Genomic DNA, 22,424 nt, shown 5'->3' on the forward strand with positions numbered 1-22,424 from the left:
GCTCAGCAAATTTTAAAAGTTTGATTTGTTTTATGTTTTTTAAATAGACATGGGGTCTTGCCATGTTGCTAGGCTGGTCTCGAACTCCTGGGCTTAAGTGATCCTCCTGCCTCGGCCTCCTAAAGTGCTGGGATTACAGGCCTAAGCCACCATGCCTGGGCAACTTAAACTGCTTAAGCTCCATTTATGCCCACGAAGCTAATAATGCTGTTCAAAGTTGTTCCAAAAATTAAATGAAACGACTGACACAAAGCAGGTCATAAATGCTGGGGCAGTAGTCATAGGTTTAGGGTTATACTTTATATAATTCCCACCGTCAAGATTTAATGGATTTACCTTTTAGCAAGAAGTGTTCCAGTTGTGAACACAAGAGAAAGCTTTCAGGGATAAGGTGGGGTTCTTCAGGGCTGGCTAAGCAGAAGTTTGTGTTAGGATGGTCCTTCTGGGCAGGGGACCTGCTGCCTGGTTTTCTCTTTGGACCATCTGTGCTGCTTTTGGCCTAATACAGGTGTGGGTGGGAGCCTGGGTGGGCTGGGCAGGGCTCTGAGAATTCTCTTTTATCCCTCTCCTGCCTCCTGGCAGAGCCTCCCTAGTCCTGAATGCGGTATTGTCTAACCAGATTAGAATGGGAAACAGGGTTTTATGATTTCAATGGTTGTACCTTTGTTTGGTTTTGGCTGCTAGGAGCACATTCAAAGCAAATTAAGCATGGATGGCAGGAACACTGATGCCTTTGTCTTGTTGGATCACCACCTCCAGATGGAGGAGGGAGGGGGGCTCTCACTTGGCTTCCCATCCTAATGGTGCTGTTTTGTTTTCTAGCACTCCATGTTTACAGCAATTCATAAGCATTACTCCCTGGATGACTGGAAGCTCTTTGCCACAAATCACCCAGAATGCCTGCAGGTACGACTACAGCCTGGTTATCAATTACCAGTGCTACAGGGGGGAACAAACTCTTCAGAGCTGTCAAGAGGATTTCAGTCAGTAGCAGAGAGACACTGAGAGTTCGGTGTTTCTCTAGCCCTGTGCCATTGCCAGGGATTTGCTGAGAAAACTTGTTTCCATATTGTATTATTAAAATACTAGGATTTATCTGTAAGAAATGTCTGTTTTCCCCTGAAAGATGAAGTGTTATATCCCAAGAGCTTGGGGAAGACCTGTGTTTCCTGCCAGGTAATTCAAGGTAGATCCAGTCTTTTGGCTGTAGAAAAAACTTCTGAGTCTAACAAGGTGCTTTAGAGTTGAGTAAACATTATTCCCACCAGGATGGCTGTCATCAAAAAGACAGATAATAGCCAGACACCGTGGGTCATGCCTGTAATCCCAGCACTTTAGGAGGCTGAGGTGGGAGGATTGCTTGAACCCAGGAGTTCAAGGCCAGCCTGGTCAACATAGTGAGGGGTCTCTTTTTTAAAAAAAAAAAAAAAAAGACAATAAATGTTGTTGAGGATGTGGAGGAACTGGAACCCTTATTCACTGCTGGGAATGGAAAATGGTGCAGCTGCTTTGGAAAACAGTTGTCAGTTCCTGGAACGTTAACCATAAGAGTTGCCATGTGACCCAGCAATTCCATTTCTAGGTATAGACTCAACAGAAATTAACACATTTCCACAGAAAAACTTGTACATGAATGTTCATGGCAGCGTTATTCATAATATCCCAAAAGTAGACACAACCCAAATGTCTATCAGTGGGTGAAAGGACATACAAAATAAGGTATATCCATACAGTGGAATATTGTTCAACCGTAAGGAGTCAAGGTCTGATACAGGCTACAGCATGGATGAACCTTGAGGACATTTCACTAAGTGAAAAAGCCAGACGCAGCCCGGCGCGGTGGCTCACGCCTGTAATCCCAGAACTTTGGGAGGCCGAGTTGGGTGGATCACCTGAGGTCGGGAGTTCGAGTCCAACCTGCCCAACATGGAGAAACCCTGTCTTTACTAGAAATACAAAATTAGCCAGGCGTGGTGGCGCATGCCTGTAATCCCAGCTACTCAGGAAGCTGAGGCAGGAACATTGCTTTAACCCCGGAGGCAGAGGTTGCGGTTAGCCACGATTGTGCCATTGCACTCCAGCCTGGGCAACAAGAGCGAAACTCTGTCTCAGAAAAGAAAAGGCCACACGCAAAGGCCAGAGCATCTATGATCCTATTTCTAGGAAATGTCCAGAATAGGCAAATCTAAGTCATAAAATAGATTAGTGGCCTGAGGGGCTGAGGAAGTTTGGGAGGGAGTGTGGTTAAGGGGTATGAGACTTTCTTTGGGAGGGTTATGAAAATATTCTAAAATCTATCATGATGGTTACAGAACTCTAAATATACTAAAAATCATTGAATTGTGCATGTTGAATGGGTGAACTGTATGCTATGTCATTATATTTCAAAAAGCCATTAAAAAAAAACAACAGAAAGCCTTGCTGCAACATGCCTGCACTTGCTCCTGCCACATTCAGGTGGTTCTGAGCTGAAGCCACAGACAGGTCTCCCTGGGTTAGAGGTGTTCTCTGCTGGTCAGATCATTTATGATTGGAAAATGACTTCAGGTCGTACTGTTTTCAAGGTCTCACTGGCTTTTTGGGGTTGTCGTTACTGTGCTTTAATTATGTGTGGATTTTGATTAGTGAAAAAGTGGTTTTGGAGATAAAATAATTCTGACTCAATAGTAAGTCCTTCATTTTTGCCATATTGTGTTCAAGTGAATTGTGTTTGTTTTCACTTTCTTCTGTTTTTCCCTATAATAAGTTTGGGAATAATGATTTTCTTTTTGTCTTTTTCTCAGACCTCCCTCTAACTTCTTTTATTTTTTTTGTTTGAGGCAGAGTTTTGCTCTTGTCACCCAGACTGGAGTGCAATGGCGTGATCTCTGCTCACTGCAGCCTCCACCTCCCGGGTTCAATTGATTTTCCTGCCTCAGCCTCCTGAGTAGCTGGGATTACAGGTGCGCAACACCTAGCCTGGCTAAATTTTTGTATTTTTAGTAGAGACAAGGTTTCACCATGTTGACCTCAAATGATCCACCCACCTCGGCCTCCTAAAGTGCTGGGATTATAGGCATGAGCCGCATGCCCGGCCTCCCTCCACCTTCTTTAAGGGAGTTTTTGGCAATGTATTGTTAACTGGAACTGTGGCTTTCATTACCAAGTGTGATACATCGACTTACTACACAGCCCGCCACCAAATAAAAGGCGAATTCAAAAGGGATAATGTTAAAAACTTAGTAGCAGTGAGAGAAGGCAACCAATCTCAAGTTCCATATAGTATACTTAGACAGAAATGAAGTAAGATAAAAAAAGCAGAGCTCTAGTGGGAGGGAGAGTGGGCTTGTGTGGATTGGGCTGGCACAGGGCAGAGCTGTGAACCACAAGGCCCAGGCGTGAATGCACAGAGAAGGCTGGAGTAAATATGTGTCATGTTAACCATCAGCTCACTCTCAGTCTCTGCGCTGCAGCCACATTGTTATCATTTGGGGGAATAACATAAAGGATATTAAGATAGGCCACTCATATGTGGCCCAGGATTTAGAGATAAGAGTTAAAATATAAACAATCCATGTCTTAGTTTCACTAAGGCATAAATTAGTGAAAGCAAGTCCTTGCCCAAGGGGCAGATGTTCAGAGAAGGGAGAGGTGTGAGGTTCAGGGGCACTGGTGGAAGTTAAGGGAGAAGGGTGTTACAGGGGAGGATGTGGTGGCTTCAGACTTAAACATGTACAAGTGTAGTTGTGAAAGATCATGTCAGGCTTGTTTGTTTTCACACCTTGGGAAATTTTATCCCTTTAATAGGAAAACAGATTTGCAGTTCTGTGTACAGGTTGAGATTTGCATGCTGTATTAGGCTGTTCTTGCATTGCTTTAGAGAAATACCTGAAACTGGGTAATTTATAAAGAAAAGAGATCTAATTGGCTAATGGTTCTGCAGGCTGTACAGGAAGCATAGTGCCACCCATTTGCTTTTGGGAAGGCCTTGGGAAGCTTCCAATCATGGTGGAAGGCGAAGTGGGAGAGAGAAAGAGAGGGTGGGAGGTCACACACTTTTAATGACCAGATCTCCTGTGAACTCAGACCGAGAGATCACCAAGGGGATGGCCCAAGCCATTGATAAGGGATCCACCCCCATGACCCATACACCTCCCACCAGGCCCCACCTCCATTGGGGGGTCATATTTCAACATGAGATTTGGGTGAGGACAATATCCAAACTATGTCACATGCTGCACTATTATTTTATTGGGAGTGAAAATAAAAATAGGTAAGAGTTTTTCAGAGGCATTTCAGGTATCTTCCCCTCTCTTGCTCCCCAAGCAAGGCGCTCAGGGTGAAGGCCACAGCTTTCATGTGGGGAAGCCCGAGTTGCTTGGCCATTTCTCCTTCTTCCTGGAAACTTTTGGTTCTTGCTCATTGTCCTCCCTTGAGTTTCCCTGATATGACACAATCATGCCAGTAGTCATTATTTTTTTTTTTTAGTGGCGGGATGGGGTTTGGCAGATGGAACCTTGCTCTGTTGCCCAGACTGGAGTGCAATGGCGCGATCTCGGCTCACTGCAACCTCCGCCCCCCAGGTTCAAGCTATTCTCCTGCCTCAGCCTCCCAAGGAGCTGGGATTACAGGCACCTGCCACCACGCCTGGCTAATTTTTATATTTTTAATAGAGACAGAGTTTCACCATGTTGGCCAGGCTTGGTCTCGAACTCCTGACCTCAGGTGATCCACCGGCCTCGGCCTCTCAAAGTGCTGGGATTACAGGCATGAGCCACCACACTTGGCTAATTTTTGTATTCTTAGTAGAGATGGGGTTTCACCATGTTGGCCAGGCTGGTCTCAAACTCCTGACCTCAGGTGATCTGCCCACCTTGGCTTCCCAAAGTGCTAGGATTACAGCATGAGCCACCGTGCCTGGCCAAAGTTTAGATAATTTAATGAATGAATCCCCTTTACCTCTGCTGTTGCATGTGTCTTGAGCAGGTGCACTGTGCATTTGATTAGGGTAGACCGGAAAGGGTTGTTGTACTGTCCCAGAATAGGTGCATAAATGGGGGCAGGGTCTGATGTCTGAATGCTACTGTTTATGCCTGTCTTCTTGGTTTATTTTGGTGCAGAATGTAGCCGTGAGTTCAGGCAGTGGGCAGAACGATCTGGAAAAGATGACCAGCATCCTGGAAGCTGTGCCACAGGTTAAGTTTATTTGCCTGGATGTGGCCAATGGGTATTCAGAACATTTTGTGGAATTCGTGAAACTCGTCCGTGCCAAATTTCCTGAACACACCATTATGGTAAGTACGGTAGAACATTACGGTAGAACATCCTCAAGATGGGGAAGCCACGAGGGAGTTGTTCAATGTGTCGGGGGAGCTGTATTCTCTTCAGAGCTTTTGCTGCCTCTTTAGTCAAAGATTAATTGAGGATCATTTGGGAAAGGATAGGTAGCCGCTGCGGAAGATCTGAAAACTAGCTTCCCTCTATAAAAAATAAAATCCCCATCAACTTCATAGGATGTTGGCTGCAATTTTTCCTAAGTATCATCACATGTTTCTTACTATCTGATACTTTTTTTTTTTTTTTTTTTTTTTGAGAAGGAGTCTCACTCTGTCACCCAGGCTGGAGTACAGTGGGGTGATCTCGGCTCACTGCAACCTATGCCCTCCAGGTTCAAAAGATTCTTGTACCTCAGCCTCACAAGTAGCTGGGATTACAGGCGCCCATTACCATGCCTGGCTAATTTTTTGTATTTTTAGTAGAGACGGGGTTGCACCATGTTGGCCAGGCTTGTCTCGAACTCCTGACCTCAGGTGATCCACCCACCTTGATCTCCCAAAGTGCTGAGATTACAGGTGTGAGCCACCACACTCAGCCCCATATGATACCTTTAAAAGGGGTTTGTATTACTTCTTAACAGAGAGTGTATTTTAAGATTGAAAATGTGACTGGGTTTGAGTGTCGCATATGTAGGTCCTCCATGTCCCACCCCTACTGCCAGCAGGAAACTCCGCTGTAGGAGTTGGGAGTCTACGTTATGAACATTTCACGACAGTCTACTATCGATGGTGAATCGGTCAGTGGTGTGTTTTATCTAGGAGCTTTGTTTCTTGACTTTTCCTGTATTTTCCTAATTATCTGCACCTTACCTAGTTAGAATGTAGATTTGTGACTTTTGGGAAAGATGGATTGGCAGAAAAAGGGACTTAGCAGCTCTAGAGTACAACTTGGGCTTTTGCAAAAACCTGTATTGTAATTATGCAAGTCTTTGCTAATTCTAATTATGATGGCACATACTGATTGACCACTAGATAATTTACCTACCCCTTCCTTTTTTGAATTTTGAACTTCGTTTCTTCTCATATATGTTATCATTGTAAGAAAGTTGGGAGGAAGGAATTGTTATGGAGTAAAGTCTTCTGTTAAAGGACTTTCAAGGATTACACATAGGAAGAAAGGATCAAGAATTGTTCCAGCTGGGCGCAGTGGCTCACGACTGTAATCCCAGCACTTTGGGAGGCCGAGGCGGGTGGATCACCTGAGGTCAGGAATTTGAGACCAGCCTGGCCAACATGGCGAAACCGTGTCTCTACTAAAAATACAAAAATTAGCCAGCCGTGATGGCGGGTGCCTGTAATCCCAGCTACTTAGGAGGCTGAGGCAGGAGAATCTCTTGAACCCAGGAGGTGAAGCTTGCAGTGAGCCGAGATCACGCCACTGCACTCCAGCCTGGGCAACAGAGGGAGACTCCGTCTCAAAAAAAAAAAAAAAAAAAAAAAAAGAAGTGGCCGGGTGCAGTGGCTAACGCCTGTAATCCCAGCACTTTGGGAGGCCGAGGTGGGTGGATCATGAGGTCAAGAGTTCAAGACCAGCCTGGCCAAGATGGTGAAACCCTGTATCTACTAAAAAAAAAAAAAAATAGAAAAATTAGCCAGGCATGGTGGCAGGCGACAGTAATCCCAGCTACTTGGGAGGCTGAGGCAGAGAATTGCTCGAACCCGGGAGGCAAAGGTGGCTGTGAGCCGAGATCTCACCATTGCACTCTAGCCTGGGAGACAGAGTGAGACTTTGTCTCAAAAAAAAAAAAAAAGTTGTTCCAAGGTCAACCAGCTGTACCAGTGTTAGAAGTGGGTTGGGAAATAGAAAAATTCACTTTGTTCTCTGTAATAGAACAGCCAACTTCATTGCTTTTGATAATGATGTTTGTTGAATACGTTAAATAATAAGAAATGTATATGTGTTTATTGGTCTCAGCCCTTGGTTCTTGAGACAGAACTCCTAAAACCCTTGTAGATAAGGGTACTAAGAGAATCTTTTGTTCTAATATTTGGTCATTGATCCTGATTGCTGACACAGAGCTTCTAGAACCTTTGTAATTTCCAGAGTGATGACAGCACCTGGCACAGAGCTTCTGAATCCCTTGAGATTTCCTGGGTGGTAGGAGTAGCTTTTGTTCTAATATTTAATCTTTGACCCTGGTTCCTGACACATGGCTCTTAAATCCCTTGGGATTTCCTGGGTGATAGCAGCACAGCTGCTCTTGTCCTAACAAGGCGACTCTTAATGGGCTCCTGTGTGGGGGTTGATCATCAGATAGAACAAGCCATGATTAGAAGCTTGGAGCTTCTGGCTCCATCCTCCATTTTCCAGAGAGGGGAGAGGGCTGGAAGTAGAGTTAATAATCCATTATGCCTCCTTGACGAGGCCTTCACAGAAACCCCCAAAGTATGGGGTTTTGAAAGCTTCCTGGCGGGTAACACGTTTACATGCCTGGAGGGTGGCAGACCCCAGCTCTGTGGGTCCAGCACTCTGGACTCTTCCAGACCTCACCCTATGTCTCGCTTCATCAGGCTGTTCATCTGTATCCTTCATCATAGCCCTTATTAATATGATAAACTGGTAAACATTCCATAAGTGGTCATCCTTTATGTCTTTTATCTTCTTTTTCTTGATAGTATATTTGAGATTCACCACGTTGCTTTATGTCAGCTGTATATATATATTCCTTGGTTCCTGAAGCTAATCTTTAATATCATTTCCTAGATACCTCACTTGCTCTTTTTCCTTCTCTTTACTTTCCAGCTGGTTGTATCGCTGTTAAACTCACTCCTTAATGCTCTTTGTCTGAGTCTGTTTAGTCTGCTAGCATAAAATACCATAAACTGACTGGTGTATAAACAACAGAAAATTGCTCACAGTTCTGGAGGCTGGAATTCCAAAATCAAGGTGTTGGCTGATTTAGTGTCTAGTTTCACCGTTCCTCATAGGTGGTGCTTTCTTGCTGCATCTTCATATGGTGGAAGAGGCATACAGGCTCCTTGGAACCTCTCTTGTGAGGGCACTAATCGCATTCATGAAGGCTGCACCCTTATGACCTAATCACCTCCCAAAGGCCCTGCCTCCTAATGCCATTGGATTGAAGATTCAGTTTCAGCATAGGAATCTGTGGGGGACACAAACATTCAGCCCATAGCACCCCAGAAGTCAGTGTGGGCACATGAGCTGAGTCACACTGGGGAAGTCGCATTCTTTCTGAATCTCACTTTCCTCACCTGTGAAAAGGAGGTTGAGGATCCTCGTGGCTGGAGAATGACTCGGGCTCAGATGGGATGCTGTTTTGTAACAGTGCCGCCTTCACTAGCATTTGCTCGTCTCTGGTGAGTGTCATCAAGGGCACATGCTCTGAGAACTGAGTCAGAGATGGAGAAGAAAGATGGAGGGTAATGTGGGGTTTAAGAAGAGAGAGAAAATGTGTGTCACTCTTTAAAATGACAAGTGATAGCAGAAATGCATTAGTGCTCCCAAGCTGTCCATTACATTCTCCAAACTGGAGCTGCTGTGGGGTGTAGTTCACAGCTGGGCCTGCTGAGAACTGTGAGCTGCCTGTTGGACAGCCTAGAGAGCCTGCATGTCACCTCTGAAGGACAAAGACCAGGAAGGAGGGAAGTGCAGGAAGGAGGGGGCTGGGTAAGACAAGGGAAAGGGTGTTGTTGCCAGTGCAGAACTTAGGAGTTGCTATGGGGGAGTTTACTGGGAGGGAGGAGATCGGTTCAGAGTTCCCACAGCTGTCTGGGAAGCCACCAACAGCGAGGCCCTCTCCAGCACCCACTGGCTGGCTGGCCCAGGGGTATCTTTTCATTGCTCTTGTTGGTTTCCCCAGCAATGAACAGGAGACTTTGGCAAGGTAGGTGTTTATTCTTAAGCTGTTCTGTGCCTGCACTGACCCTTGAAATCTGTGATTCATTTGGAAACCTCCAGTACTTTTATGTCCTTGGTTTTTGGTGTTTTTGAAACATAATTTCTTATGGCTTTTGGAGGCATTGTGAAGACGCATTCACATTTATCCAGTGTTTTGGAATGAATGATGTAATATGAGGGCTGAGTGTTATGGAATGGAGTGTTATTACGATCGTTACAATACAGTGAACAGAAAGGATGCTCACAAACGTTCTAGGAAGAAGCTGGCAGTTCCTGGCCTCTGCACCAGGAGTGAGGGCTTGTCGCTCCCTGCGCCCAGTTTCTCCTGGTTTTTTTTCCTTGCCTTTTTTCATGCGCGTCCGTGTGAAGAGACCACCAAACAGGCTTTGTGTGAGCAACATGGCTGTTTATTTCACCTGGGTGCAGGCGGGCTGAGTCCGAAAAGAGAGTCAGCGAAGGGAGATAGGGGTGGGGCCGTTTTATAGGATTTGGGTAGGTAAAGGAAAATTACAGTCAAAGGGGGGTTGGTTTGTTCTCTGGCGGGCAGAGTAGGGGTCACAAGGTGCTCAGTAGGGGAGCTTTTGAGCCAGGATGAGCTAGGAGAAGGAATTTCACAAGGCAATGTCATCAGTTAAGGCAATTTCACAGGCCATTTTCACTTCTTTTGTGGTGGAATGTCATCAGTTAAGGCAGGAACCGGCCATCTGGATGTGTAGCTGCAGGTCACAGGGGATATGATGGCTTAGCTTGGGCTCAGAGGCCTGACATTCCTGTCTTCTTATATTAATAAGAAAAATAAAACAAAATACTGGTAAAGTGTTGGGACGGTGAAAATTTTTGGGGATGGTATGGGGAGATAATGGGCGATGTTTCTCAGGGCTGCTTCGAGTGGGATTAGGGGCGGCGTGGTAACCTAGAGTGGGAGAGATTAAGCTGAAGGAAGATTTTGTGGTAAGGGGTGATATTGTGGGACTGTTAGAAGAAACATTTGTCATTTAGAATTATTGGTGATGGCCTGGATACGGTTTTGTATGAATTGAAAAACTAAATGGAATAAGAGAAGGAGAAAAACAGGTATAAAAGGTCTAAGAATTGGGAGGACCCAGGACATCTAATTAGAGAGTTCCTAAGGAGATTCAGCATAGTCCTGCCAGCAAAGATTATTTATTTACTTCAAGAGTTAAGAGTGGCAGTTTGGGGATAGCACCAGGAGATATCAGCTGTGATGGCTTGGAGAAACAGTGTAAACCGGCAGTGTAAACAAGAGCAGGGCATGTACGAGTAGTTGAGAACGGTGAATAGGAGTATGACTAGACAGAAGATAGTAGGGATGACAAGTTTTTGGGGGCACAGTCTAAGTTGGTCTGGTGTCTGGAATGAGACTGGGGCCTAATAAAAAGGAGCGTCTATACAGGAGCTCAAATAGGCTGTACTTTGTAGCATTCTGAGGACAGGTCTGACTTCTGAGAAGGGAAAGTGGTAAAAGTATTGTCCAGTCCTTTTTAAGTTGGTGGCTGAGCTTGGTGAGGTGTGTTTTTAAAAGACCTTTAGTCCGTTCTACTTTTCCTGAAGACGGAGGACCGTAAGGGATATAAAGGTTTCACTGAATACTAAGAGCCTGAAAAACTGCTTGGCTGATTTGACTAATAAAGGCTGGTCTGTTATCAGACTGTATAGAGGTGGGAAGGCTAAACTGAATAATTATTTCTGACAGAAGGGAGGAAATGACTGTGGTGGCCTTCTCAGACCCTGTAGGAAAGGCCTGTACTTACCCAGTGAAAGTGTCTACCTAGACTAAGAGGTATTTTAGTTATCTGACTCCGGGCATGTCGAGTAAAGCTAATTTGCCAGTCCTGGGTGGGGGCAAATCCTCGAGCTTGATGTGTGGGGAAGGGAGGGGGGCCTGAATAATCCTTGAGGAGTAGTAGAATAGCAGATGGAACACTGAGAAGTTATTTCCTTGAGGATAGATTTCTATGATGGAAAGAAAATGAGAGGTTCTAAGAGGCGGGCTACTGGCTTGTACTATAGCATAGCCTGCCTTTGCTGGTGTGTGGCGATTAGGCCTGGTGGAACTGCCATCAATAAATCAAGCATGATCAGGGTGAGGAACGGCAAAGAAGGAAATATGGGGAAATGGAGTGAATGTCAGGTGGATCAGAGAGATACAGTCATGGGGGTCAGGTGTGGTATCAGGAATAACGTGGGAGGGTGGATTGAAGTCCGGGCCAGGAACAATGGTAATTGTGGGACTTAACAAAGAGTGAGTACAGCTGAAGGAGCTGGGGAGCAGAAAGTATATGCGTCAGGTATGAGGAAGAAAATAGATTTTGGAAGTTATGAGAAATGTAGAGAGTAAGTTGAGCATAGTTTGTGATTTTGAGGGCCTCTAAAAGTATTAGGGTGGCGGCAGCCGCTGCACGGAGACATGATGGCTAGGCTAAAACAGTAAGGTCAAGTTGTTTGCACAGAAAGGCTACAGGGTACGGTCCTGGCTCTTGTGTAAGAATTCTGACTGCACTAACCATGCCTAGGAAGGAAAGGAGTTGTTTTGTAAGGAATTGAGGTTTGGGAGATTAATTGGACACGATCAGCAGGGAGAGCACGTGTGTTTTTATAAGAATTATGCTGAGATAGGTAACAGATAAGGAAGAAATTTGGGCTTGACTGAAGTAATGGGGGCTGTCTGTGAAGCTTTGCAACAGTACAGCCCAGGTAATTTGCTGAGCCTGACAGGTGTCAGGGTCAGTCCAAGTGAAAGCGAAGAGAGGCTAGGATGACAGGTGCAAAGGAATAGTAAAGAAAGCATGTTTGAGATCCAGAACAGAATAATGGACTGTGGAGGGAGGTATTGAGGATAGGAGAGTATATGGGTTTGGCACCATGGGGTGGATAGGCAAAACAATTTGGTTGATAAGGCGCAGATCCTGAACTAACTTGTAAGGCTTGTCTGGTTTTAGGACAGGTAAAATGGGGGAATTGTAAGGAGAGTTTATAGGCTTTAAAAGGCCATGCTGTAGCAGGTGAGTGATAACAGGCTTTAATCCTTTCAAAGCATGCTGTGGGATGGATATTGGCATTGAGTGGGGTAAGGGTTATTAGGTTTTAATGAGATGGTAAGGGGTGCATGATCGGTCACCAAGGAGGGAGTAGAGGTATCTTATATTTGTGGGTTAAGGTGGTGGGGGGGATACAAGAGGAGGATGCAAAGGAGGCTTTGGATTGGGAAGAAGGGCAGCAATGAGATGCAGCTGTAATCCAGGAATAGTCAGGGAAGCAGATAATTTAAAGTGTCTCAGCCTAATAAGGGAACTGGGCAGATGGGGATAACTAAAAAGGAGTGGTTAAAAGAGTATTGTCTAAGTTGGCACTAGAGTTGGGGGATTTTAAGAGGCTTAGAAGCCTGGCCGTCAATACCTATAACAGTTATGGAGGCAAGGGAAACAGGCCCTTGAAAAGAAGGCAATGTGGAGTGGGTAGCCTCCGTATTGATTAAGAAGGGGACAGACTTACCCTCCACTGTGAGAGTTACCCGAAGCTCGGCGTCTCTGATGGTCTAGGGGGCTTCCGAGGCGATCGGGCAGCATCAGTCTTCAGCCGCTAAGCCAAGAAGATCTGGGAAGGAGTCAGCCTTGGGCAAGAGTTCCAGGGGCTCTGGGAGTGGCTGCCAGGTGAGTTGGACCGTCCGATTTCCAGTGGGGTCCCGCACAGATGGGACTCGGCTTAGGAGGAATCCTGGGCTGCAGGCATTCCTTGGCCTGGTGGCCAGATTTCTGGCACTTGTAGCAAGCTCCTGGGGGAGGAGGTTCTGGAGGAACGCCTGGCCGCTGCGGTTCAGGCATTTGGAAGTTCTTGTGTGCTGGAGATGTGGCTGGGGTTTGTCTCACAGTGGAGGCAAGGAATTGCAACTTTTTTCTATTATTGTACACCTTGAAGGCGAGGTTAATTAAATCCTGTTGTGGGGTTTGAGGGCTGGAATTTAATTTTTGGAGTTTTATTTAATGTCGGGAGCAGATTGGGTAATAAAATGTATTTTGAGAATAAGACGGCCTTTTGACCTTTTAGGGTCTAGGGCTGTAAAGTGCCTCAGGGTTGCTGCCAAATGAGTCATGAACTGGGCTGGATTTTTATATTTGATGAAAAAGAGCCTAAACGCTATCTGATTTGGGATAAAGAAAAAGGAGCATTAACCTTGACTATGCCTTTAGCTCCAGCCACCTTTTTAAGAGTAAATTGCTGGGCAGGTGGGGAGGGCTAGTCATGGAACGAAACTGTAAGCCGGACCAGGTGTGAAGAAGGGAGGTAATAAAAGGATTATAGGGTGGAGGAGCGGAGGCTGAGGAAGAATTGGGACCTAGCTCGGCCTGGCGAGGAGCAGCCTGGGGAGGAGGGGAGAGGTCAGATGGGTCTGTAGGAAAGGAAGATTAGAAAGACTCAGCGACACTTGGGGTTGGGACTGAGGGGACAGGCGGGAGGGAAAGAAGGAAGATTTGGGACGAGTTGCATTGGGAACAGAGACTAGGAAGGGACTGATGTGTAAAAGAATGCCTGGACGTCAGGCACCTCAGACCATTTGCCCATTTTACGACAAGAATTATTTAGATCTTGTAGGATGGAAAAATTGAAAGTGCCGTTTTCAGGCTATTTGGAACTACTGTCGAGTTTGTATTGGGGTCAAGCAGCACTGCAGAAGAAAATAAGATGCTTAGATTTTAGGTCAGGTGAGAATTGAAGAGGTTTTAAGTTTTTTGAGGACACAGGCTAAGGGAGAAGGAGGAGGAATTGAGGATGGAAGGTTGCCCATAGTGAAGGAAGCAAGCCTAAAGAAAAGAGAGTAGAGACACGGAGGGAAGGGGTTCAGGGGTTCTTACCTTCCAGAAAAGCGGGAAAGGGGTTGGGGCGTGGAAATAAGGGGTTGGGACACAGAGATAAGAGGTCGGGGCGCAGAAATAAGGGATGGGGTGCAGAGATAAGAGGTTGGGGCATGGAAATAAGGGATCAGGGCACAGAGATAAGAGGTCAGGGCACAGAAATAAGGGATTGGGGTGCAGAGATAAGAGGTCGGGGCGCAGAAATAAGGGATTGGGGCATAGAGATATAAGAGGTTGGGGCACGGAAATAAGGGATTGGGGCACAGAGATACGAGGTTGGGGTACATGCCCCTCCTCTAGAAAAGTGGGACTTGCCGCTAAGTGTGAAGAAGAAGGGGTTGGGGGTTTCTTGCCCCCCAGAAAGGCGGAGAAGGGATAGAGACACGGAGAGAAGGGATTAGGGTACTTGCCCCTTCCCCAGAAAAGCAGGACTTGCCGCTAAGGGTGAAGGACCAAGGCAGGCATCCCTGCGTGGTCTGACACCTCTGAAACCCCGTAGAATAATCAGAGGTGTCGCTGCAATGATTAAACACCAAGGGAAGGCTGCCTTCCCTAGTCTGTGACCGGCGCCGGAGTTTTGAGTCCACGGATAAAACATGTCTCCTTTATCTCTACCAGAAAATGAAAGGAATTGAAATTAAAAGAAGGGAGAGATTGAAGTGTGGCGCCAAGATTGAAAGGAGAGAGGCTGAAGTATACCAAGTCCTGTGGCCATTTGCCTGGTGGCTTTCAGGGAGGAAAGAGAATAATGTGTTCTCGGGTACATTCTCAGTACTGTGTAAAAAGGCACTAGCACAGACTAGGCACTTCTTTGTTAAAAAAAAGTTTGTAGAAACAGAATATTGCAGTGTTGACCAGGCTGATCTCAAACTCCTGACTTCAAGTAGTCCTCCTACCTCTGCCTCCTAAAGTGCTGAAATTACAGGCATGAATCACCATACCTGGCCAGAATTTCTTTTCTAATAAATCTTTGAGTAGAGGTAATAGCACCTACTTTTGTTGATGTAAAACTTAGTCCTAGAGAGCTCAGGGAGCCTTCTGAGGGTTACACCACTAGTGAGAGCTGGACCTGGCATTTAGGGCTAGGTGGCTTGCCTGAGCCTGCAAATTTTTGCTATTGTCCCCCACATGCCACCAGTTCAGGCTTGCTGGTGAGAGGTGAAGCCAGCTTGACTTTCTGGGTCGAGTGGGGACTTGGAGAACTTTTCTGTCTAGCTAGAGGATTGTAAATGCATCAGTCAGTGCTCTGTGTCTAGCTAAAGGTTTGTAAATGCACCAGTCAGCACTCTGTGTCTAGCTAAAGGATTGTAAATGCTCCAATCAGCACTCTGTAAAAATAGCACCAAGCAGCGCTGTGTCTAGCTAAAGCAGCGCTGTGTCTAGCTAAACGCACCAATCAGCACTCTGTAAAAACACACCACTCCGCACTCTGTAAAATGGACCAATCAGCAGGATGTGGGCGGGGCCAAATAAGGGAATAAAAGCTGGCTGCTGGAGCTAGCCCGGCTAACCCACTCCGGAATCCTTCCACGCAGTGGAGGTTTTCTTCTTTCGCTTGCTGCTGCTCGCTCTTTGGGTCCATGCGACGTTTATGAGCTGTAACGCTTACTGCAAAGATGTGCAGTTTCACTGCTGAAGTCAGCGAAACCACGAACCCACCCGCCAGGAGAAAGGAACAATCCTGGATGTGCAACCTTTAAGAGCTGTAACACTCACCGTGAAGGTCTGTGGCTTCACTGCTGAAGTCAGCGAGACCACGAACCCAGTGGGAGGAATGAACAACTCCCGACGGGCTATCTTTAAGAGCTGTAACACTTGCCATCTTTAAGAGCTGTAACACTTGCCATCTTTAAGAGCTGTAACACTTGCCATCTTTAAGAGCTGTAACACTTGCCATCTTTAAGAGCTGTAACACTCGCTGCGAAAAATGAAGAAGGCCGGGCGCACCACCTTTAAGAGCTGTAACACTTACTGCGAAGGTCTGAGGCTTCATTCCTGAAGTCAGGGTAGACCATGAACCCACGAGGAGGAACGAACAACTCTGGGTGCGCCACCTTTAAGAGCTGTAACACTCCCTGTGAAAAAGGTGGCACGTTGGATGTGCCACCTTTAAGAGCTGTAACACTTCTTGTGGAAAAGGTGGCACGTCCGACGTGCCACCTTTAAGAGCTGTAACACGGCTGGGCGTGGTGGCTCATGCCTGTAATCCCGGCACTTTGGGAGGCCGAGATGGGTGGATCACCAGGTCAGGAGATCATAACCATCCTGGCTAACATGGTGAAACCCCATCTCTTATACTAAAAGTACAAAAAAAAGAAAAAATTAGCTGGGCGCAGTGGCGGGCGCCTGTAGTCCCAGCTACTCGGGAGGCTGAGGCAGGAGAATTGTGTGAACCTGGGAGGCGGAGCTTGACGGTACTCCGGCCTAGGTGAGAGCGAGACTCCGTCTCAAACAACAAACAAAAAAAGAGCTGTAACACTCACTGTGAAGGTCTGTGGCTTCACTCCTGAAGTCAGCGAGACCACGAACCGTCCGAGAGGAACGAACAACTCCGGACGTGCCACCTTTAAGAGCTGTAACACTCACTGCAGAGGTCTGCGGCTTCACTCCTGAAGTCAGCGTAGACCATGAACCCACGAGGAGGAACGAACAACTCTGGGTGCGCCACCTTTAAGAGCTGTAACACTCCCTGTGAAAAAGGTGGCACGTTGGACGTGCCACCTTTAAGAGCTGTAACACGGCCAGGCGCGGTGGCTCACGCCTGTAATCCAGGCACTTTGGGAGGCCGAGGTGGGCGGATCACCAGGTCAGGAGATCATGACCATCCTGGCTAACACGGTGAAACCCTATCTCTACTAAAAGTACAAAAAAAAGAAAAAATTAGCCGGGTGCAGTGGCGGGCGCCTGTAGTCCCAGCTACTCGGGAGGCTGAGGCAGGAGAATTGTATGAACCTGGGAGGCGGAGCTTGCAGTGAGCCGAGATCGCGCCACTGCACTCCGGCCTGGGTGAGAGGGAGACTCCGTCTCAAAAAACAAAGAGCTGTAACACTCACTGTGAAGGTCTGTGGCTTCACTCCTGAAGTCAGCGAGACCACGAACCGTCCGGGAGGAATGAACAACTCCGGACGGTGCCACCTTTAAGAGCTGTAACACTCACTGCAAAGGTCTACGGCTTCACTCCTGAAGTCAGCAAGACCATGAACCCACCAGAAGGAAGAAACTCCGGACACATCTGAAGGAACAAACTCCGGACACGCCATCTTTTAAGAATTGTAACACTCAACGCAGCCGAAGGTCTGCGGCTCCAGCGAGACCAAGAACCCAGCGGAAGGAACCAGTTCCAGACATACTGGGACTTGGAGGTCCCTGTGTTGGCTCTGGGAGATGCTTTTGTGCTGGTGGCTCTTTCTGATCTGGTCTGGAGGAAATAGGTGCCTGAGATCTAATGTGTTCAGATTAGATAGAGGCCAAGCTCTACTCCCCTGGGGCAATGCCGTGTCAGCTGCTGCGGGCAGATCTCCGGGAGCCATGGGCTGGATCTCCAGGGCGGGACCCTGACGTTTCCATGCATGACTGATGGCTCATTGGCCTGCCCACATTCTTTCTCAAGGTTCTGAGCCACACAGACGTTTCCGCTGTACGCCTCTTCACGGAGAGGCGGACACATTGAATGTTCCTTGAAAGCTTGGGGCAGGTCTGGGGCCTCACCATTCAAGTGTCCCTCCCCTGAGGTACAAGGGGTGTGTATGGCTGAGAGCACCTCTCAGGCCGTGTTCCCTGGATTTTCTGTATTCACCCACTTTCTGGAACCATGGCTGAAAGCTACGAAGGTGATGTTCTCTCTGAAGAGTCACATAATAAACTCAGTTTAACATGGCTGTTGCCTGGATAGCAACTATTTTTCCATGGGCAGGTAGTGGGACATTTTCCACGTGCTTGGGAACAGTCACTGGGGTTGATACTCCTCTTTTTTGTTGTTGTTGAGATGGACTCTCACTCTGTTGCCCAGGCTGGAGTGTGGTGGCACGATCTTGGCTCACTGCAGTCCCCGCCTCCCAGGTTCAAGTGATTCTCCTGAGTAGCACACCTGGTTAATTTTTGTATCTTTAGTAGAGACGAGGTTTTGCCATATTGGCCAGGCTGGTCTCGAACTCCTGACCTCAGGTGATAACACCTGTCTCAGCCTCCCAAAGTGTTGGGATTACAGGCGTGAGCCACCGCGCCTGGCGATATTTCTCTTTTTATGTCAGGGGTTGGCACATCACAGCCTGTGGGCCAAATCTAGCCGCCTGCTGCCTGTTTGCCAACCCTTGCCTTTTATCATCCTATGGAAAGGATTTTTCTTGCCAGAGGACCCCAGAAAAACCAGTAAAAAGTGGTTACTGTTTAATGGGTACAGAATTTCAGTTTGAGATGATTAAAAAGTTCCAGAGATGGATAATAGTGATGGTTGTACAACAGTGTGAATGTACTCAATGCCACTGAACTGTACACCTAAAAACTTATTTACTAACAAATTTTATATTACATAAATTTAAAATAAATATGAATTATTTTAAATTAAAAATTTTAAATAAATTTAAACTTTTTATTTATTTTTAGGTGTACAGTTCAGTGGCACTAAGTCCCTTCACGAAAAAATAAAAATAAAAAATATTTAAAAAACAAAAATTTTATTTCTGTTTTCTATGTGTAAAATTTACACCTAGTAAATTTTATGTGTATTTGACCACAATTACAAAAAAACTAAAAAGAATGGGTAAAGGAGCAATATACAGAAAGTACTCTTAAATGGAGGGACTAACATTTATAAAGCACCACCAAGAGCTGGGCCCTGTGCTAAGAATTTGAGAGAACTTTCTTTGTAAACCTTTTAAGGACTAAAAGTGGGTACATCCACCCCCATTTTATAGCAGGATAAATGGAGACTCTGGTTGAAGTGATTTGCTCAAAAGTACCCAGTAATGAGGGAGGTCTAGCATTCGACCCCAGATCTTTCCGAACTTATTTTGCCATAGATGTTGAGGCCTAAAGGAAAGCTGGAAAAATTGGGGCAAAGCAGTTTTTGTTTTTATTTTTGCCCAGGGACCTTTTCTCATCAGTTCTGTTCAGGCTGCAATAACAAGATACCGTAAACTGAATAGCTTATATTATAAAAATCAGAAGTTGGCCTGGTGTGGTGGCTCATACCTGTAATCCTACCACTTTGGGAGGCCAAGACAGGCAGATTGCTTGAGCCCAGGAGTTTGAGACCAGCCTGGCCAACATGGAGAAACCCCATCTCTACTAAAAATACAAAAAATTAGCTGGGCGTGGTGTCACATGCCTGTAGTCCCAGCTACTCAGGAGGCTGAGGTGGGAGGATCACCTGAGCCTGGGAAGTTGAGGTTACAATGAGTTGTGATTGCGCCATTGCACTCCAGCCTGGGTGACAAAGTGAGACCCTGTCTCAAAAATAAATAAATAAATAATACAAATCAGAAGTTTATTTTCACAGTTCTGAAGGCTGGGAAGTCCAGTATCAAGGCAGATTCGGTATCTGGTGACGGCCGGCTTCCTGGCTCATAGATAGATGGCCATCTTTTCATTGTCACCTCATGTGGATCTCTCTCAGTCCTCTCTTAGGCGGCCACTAATCCCATTGTTGGGGGCTCTGCCCCCATGACCTACCTAATTCACCTCCCCAAATCCCCACCTGCTAATATCACCACCTTGGGAATAAAGATTTCAACACTTTAATTTTGGAGGGACGTAAACATTCAGACCATACCAACTTTTTAAAAAATGGTACAAAAGTACTTGAAGTCTTGGCTTGGCCACTTTTTATGTCTTTTCCATGACCTTCAACCTCTCATTGACACAGAATTGCTGCCTTCCAGAGCATGGGGGAGCCCAAAACATGCTTGGCTTCCCTAGGAAGAGGGGTTGCCTATCAGAAACCTCCATCTGCCTGCCTCAGTGCTCTGGACAAGGATTCATTGCTTCCATGTTGTCATGGCTGCCCAAGAAATGAACCTGCATGAACTGCCTGGGTGACTGAGCCTGCTGTGCTGCTACGCACAGTCCCATTCTGACAGTCCTGTATCCGCTCCACACCCAAGGTGCTTCATGACAAGATAAAGTAGACTCCTCACTTAATCACCCTGACCAGCTGCTTCCTGGCCCCTGTTATCACACCCCATTCCCGGAGGCTGCTCGAGGGCACACCGGGGACTTCACTAAAGCCTGACCACACTCCTGTCATATTCTCATTTCTGATTTGGTCTTTTCCTCTTTTCCCTTATTTTGCCCTTCTTGATTTCAAACTTGAATTGACAGCTTTTTGTTCCTGCCAATGGAAACTCCCCCGTCCTCCTGGAAGCATTCTTGCTGTGCTGTCCCTCATGGTTGAGGCATTTCATAATCACTTTGGGTTTTTCCAGACAGTGGCAGTGACCACATGTGGACCACGGACAGATTCAGCAGCCACACAGGTAGCTGATGGGATGGAGAGACATTTGCACAAGCTTCTGGGTTACTAAAGCGGCGTCAGCCTTCTTGATGTTTTTAAGCTGACTTTGGCCAGTTGAGGTGGCTCATACCTGTAATCCCAGCACTTTGGGAGGCAGAGGTGGGGGGATTACTTGAGGCCAGGAGTTAGAGACCAGCCTGGGCAACATAGCAAGGCCCTATCTCTGCTTTAAAAATAATTAAATAAGTAACTAGAACTTACTTTGACTCTACCGGGTTGTACCTGGTACGTCTATGGTGAGCTGACTTGAATTAATCTATTTTATCTAAAGTAGCCCCTTAAAAATAAAATGGTTCGTAGGTGGCGCCAGATTGGGGAAAAGAAATCCACATTGAAAATGAAATTGTGGCCGGGCGCAGTGGCTCATGCCTGTAATCCCAGCACTTTGGGAGGCTGAGGCAGGCAGATTGCTTGAGCTCAGGAGCTTGAGACCAGCCTAGGCAACAAGGCGAAACTCTGTCTCTACAGAAAATACAAAAATTAGCTAGGCGTGGTGGCACATACCTGTAATCCCAGCTGCTTGGGAGGCTGAGGCAGGAGAATCGCTTGAGCCTGGGAAGTTCAGGCTGCGGCGAGCCACGTTTGTGCCATTGCACTCCCGTCTGGGAGACAAGAGTGAGACCCTGTCTCAAAAAGAAAAAGAAAAGAAAACAAAATGTGTGGTGGGCTTAGAGTAGCTTCTCTAAAGTTTTTGTGGTTTTGTTTGGTTGTTTAGCAAGTCAGCCACTGGGGAAGAACTGGAGCTCGCGCCCTGCTTCTTAGGCTCCTGTTAGGTTCTCTGTCAGGGACAGAGCTCATGCTGTTCCTCGCACTATAAAAAACAAAACTACACACTCCTGCCCCCATTATAATTATAAAAGTAACACACTTTCTAGTATAAAATCTAGAAAAGATTAAAGAAGAAACAAAAAAAGTTTGATCATCTCTTCACCTAGACATCATCTGTTAGCCTTTTGGTGTATTTTTTCATACACACATACACTTTTTTTAATAACAAAATTGAGATCTTTCTATTTCTCCCAACATTATACTAAAAGCATTTAAGCATTTTTCCCATGCTGTTAAACCACTCTTAGCCTGGGTGTGGTGCCTCACACCTGTAATTGCAGCACTTTGGGAGGCCAAAGTGGGCAGATCACCTGAGGTCAGGAGTTCGAGACCAGCCTGGCCAACTTGGTGAAACCCCGTCTCTACTAAAAATACAAAAATTAGCCAAGCAGTGGGGGCGTGTGCCTGTAATACCAGCTACTAGGGAGGCTGAGGCAGGAGAATCACTTGAACCCTGGAGGCAGAGGTTGCAGTGAGATCATGCCACTGCACTCCAGTCTGGGTGACAGAGCAAGACTCCATCTCAAAAGCAAAACAAAACAAAAAACAAAAAAAACACTCTTAAAAACATCACACGGATAGGTCATAAATTGTTGGATCATTCCATTTTGGGGACTATATTTACAGTTCTGCACCGTTACAGATAATACATCTTTGTAGTTAAATGTTTGTCCACACTTATGATTATTTCCTTGGCAGAGAATCTTAGAAGAATTATTGAATACAAGGAAGTGCATATTTCTTTTATATGGACAAATTGCTTTCTGGGAAAACTCATACTACAATACATTTTCCCAAAAGAAATAGAGATTCCATCTGATGTTTTCTTTTCAGTATTTACTGTTTACAACTATTGATAATTTGTTAAGTGAAAAGTAGTACCTCATTGGTACCTTAGTTTACATTTGGTTATTCAGGAGGTTGAACACTTTCCGTTTTTCTCAGCCACTTTTCTTTCTTTCAATAGCGTGTTCCTGTCCTTTGGCACTTACTCTGTGAGGTATTAGCGTTTTTCTTATAGGTTTGTAAGAGCTCTTATT

At 46.1% G+C, this 22,424-nt stretch overlaps 1 protein-coding gene and 1 long non-coding RNA gene across 2 annotated transcripts in view; one reads left to right on the forward strand and one right to left on the reverse strand.

Annotated features, from left to right (window-relative positions):
• The window catches only part of GMPR (guanosine monophosphate reductase), a 56,697-nt gene that overhangs the window by 11,460 nt on the left and 22,813 nt on the right, over window positions 1-22,424 (forward strand). Inside the window, exons 3-4 of the mRNA XM_008976819.4 lie at window positions 823-906; window positions 5,100-5,273. Of these exons, the coding sequence (XP_008975067.2) occupies window positions 823-906; window positions 5,100-5,273 (258 nt within the window). The remainder of the gene's footprint in view (window positions 1-822; window positions 907-5,099; window positions 5,274-22,424) is intronic.
• Window positions 5,287-9,297, reverse strand: LOC117980531 (uncharacterized). The gene is made up of 3 exons (XR_004671841.3): window positions 8,529-9,297; window positions 8,173-8,419; window positions 5,287-5,459 (listed from the first exon to the last, which is right to left on the reverse strand). It is a non-coding gene; the product is annotated as an uncharacterized LOC117980531 (long non-coding RNA).

Source organism: Pan paniscus, chromosome 5 (assembly GCF_029289425.2).
Source record: "Pan paniscus chromosome 5, NHGRI_mPanPan1-v2.0_pri, whole genome shotgun sequence".
Taxonomy (NCBI): Eukaryota; Metazoa; Chordata; class Mammalia; order Primates; family Hominidae; genus Pan; species Pan paniscus.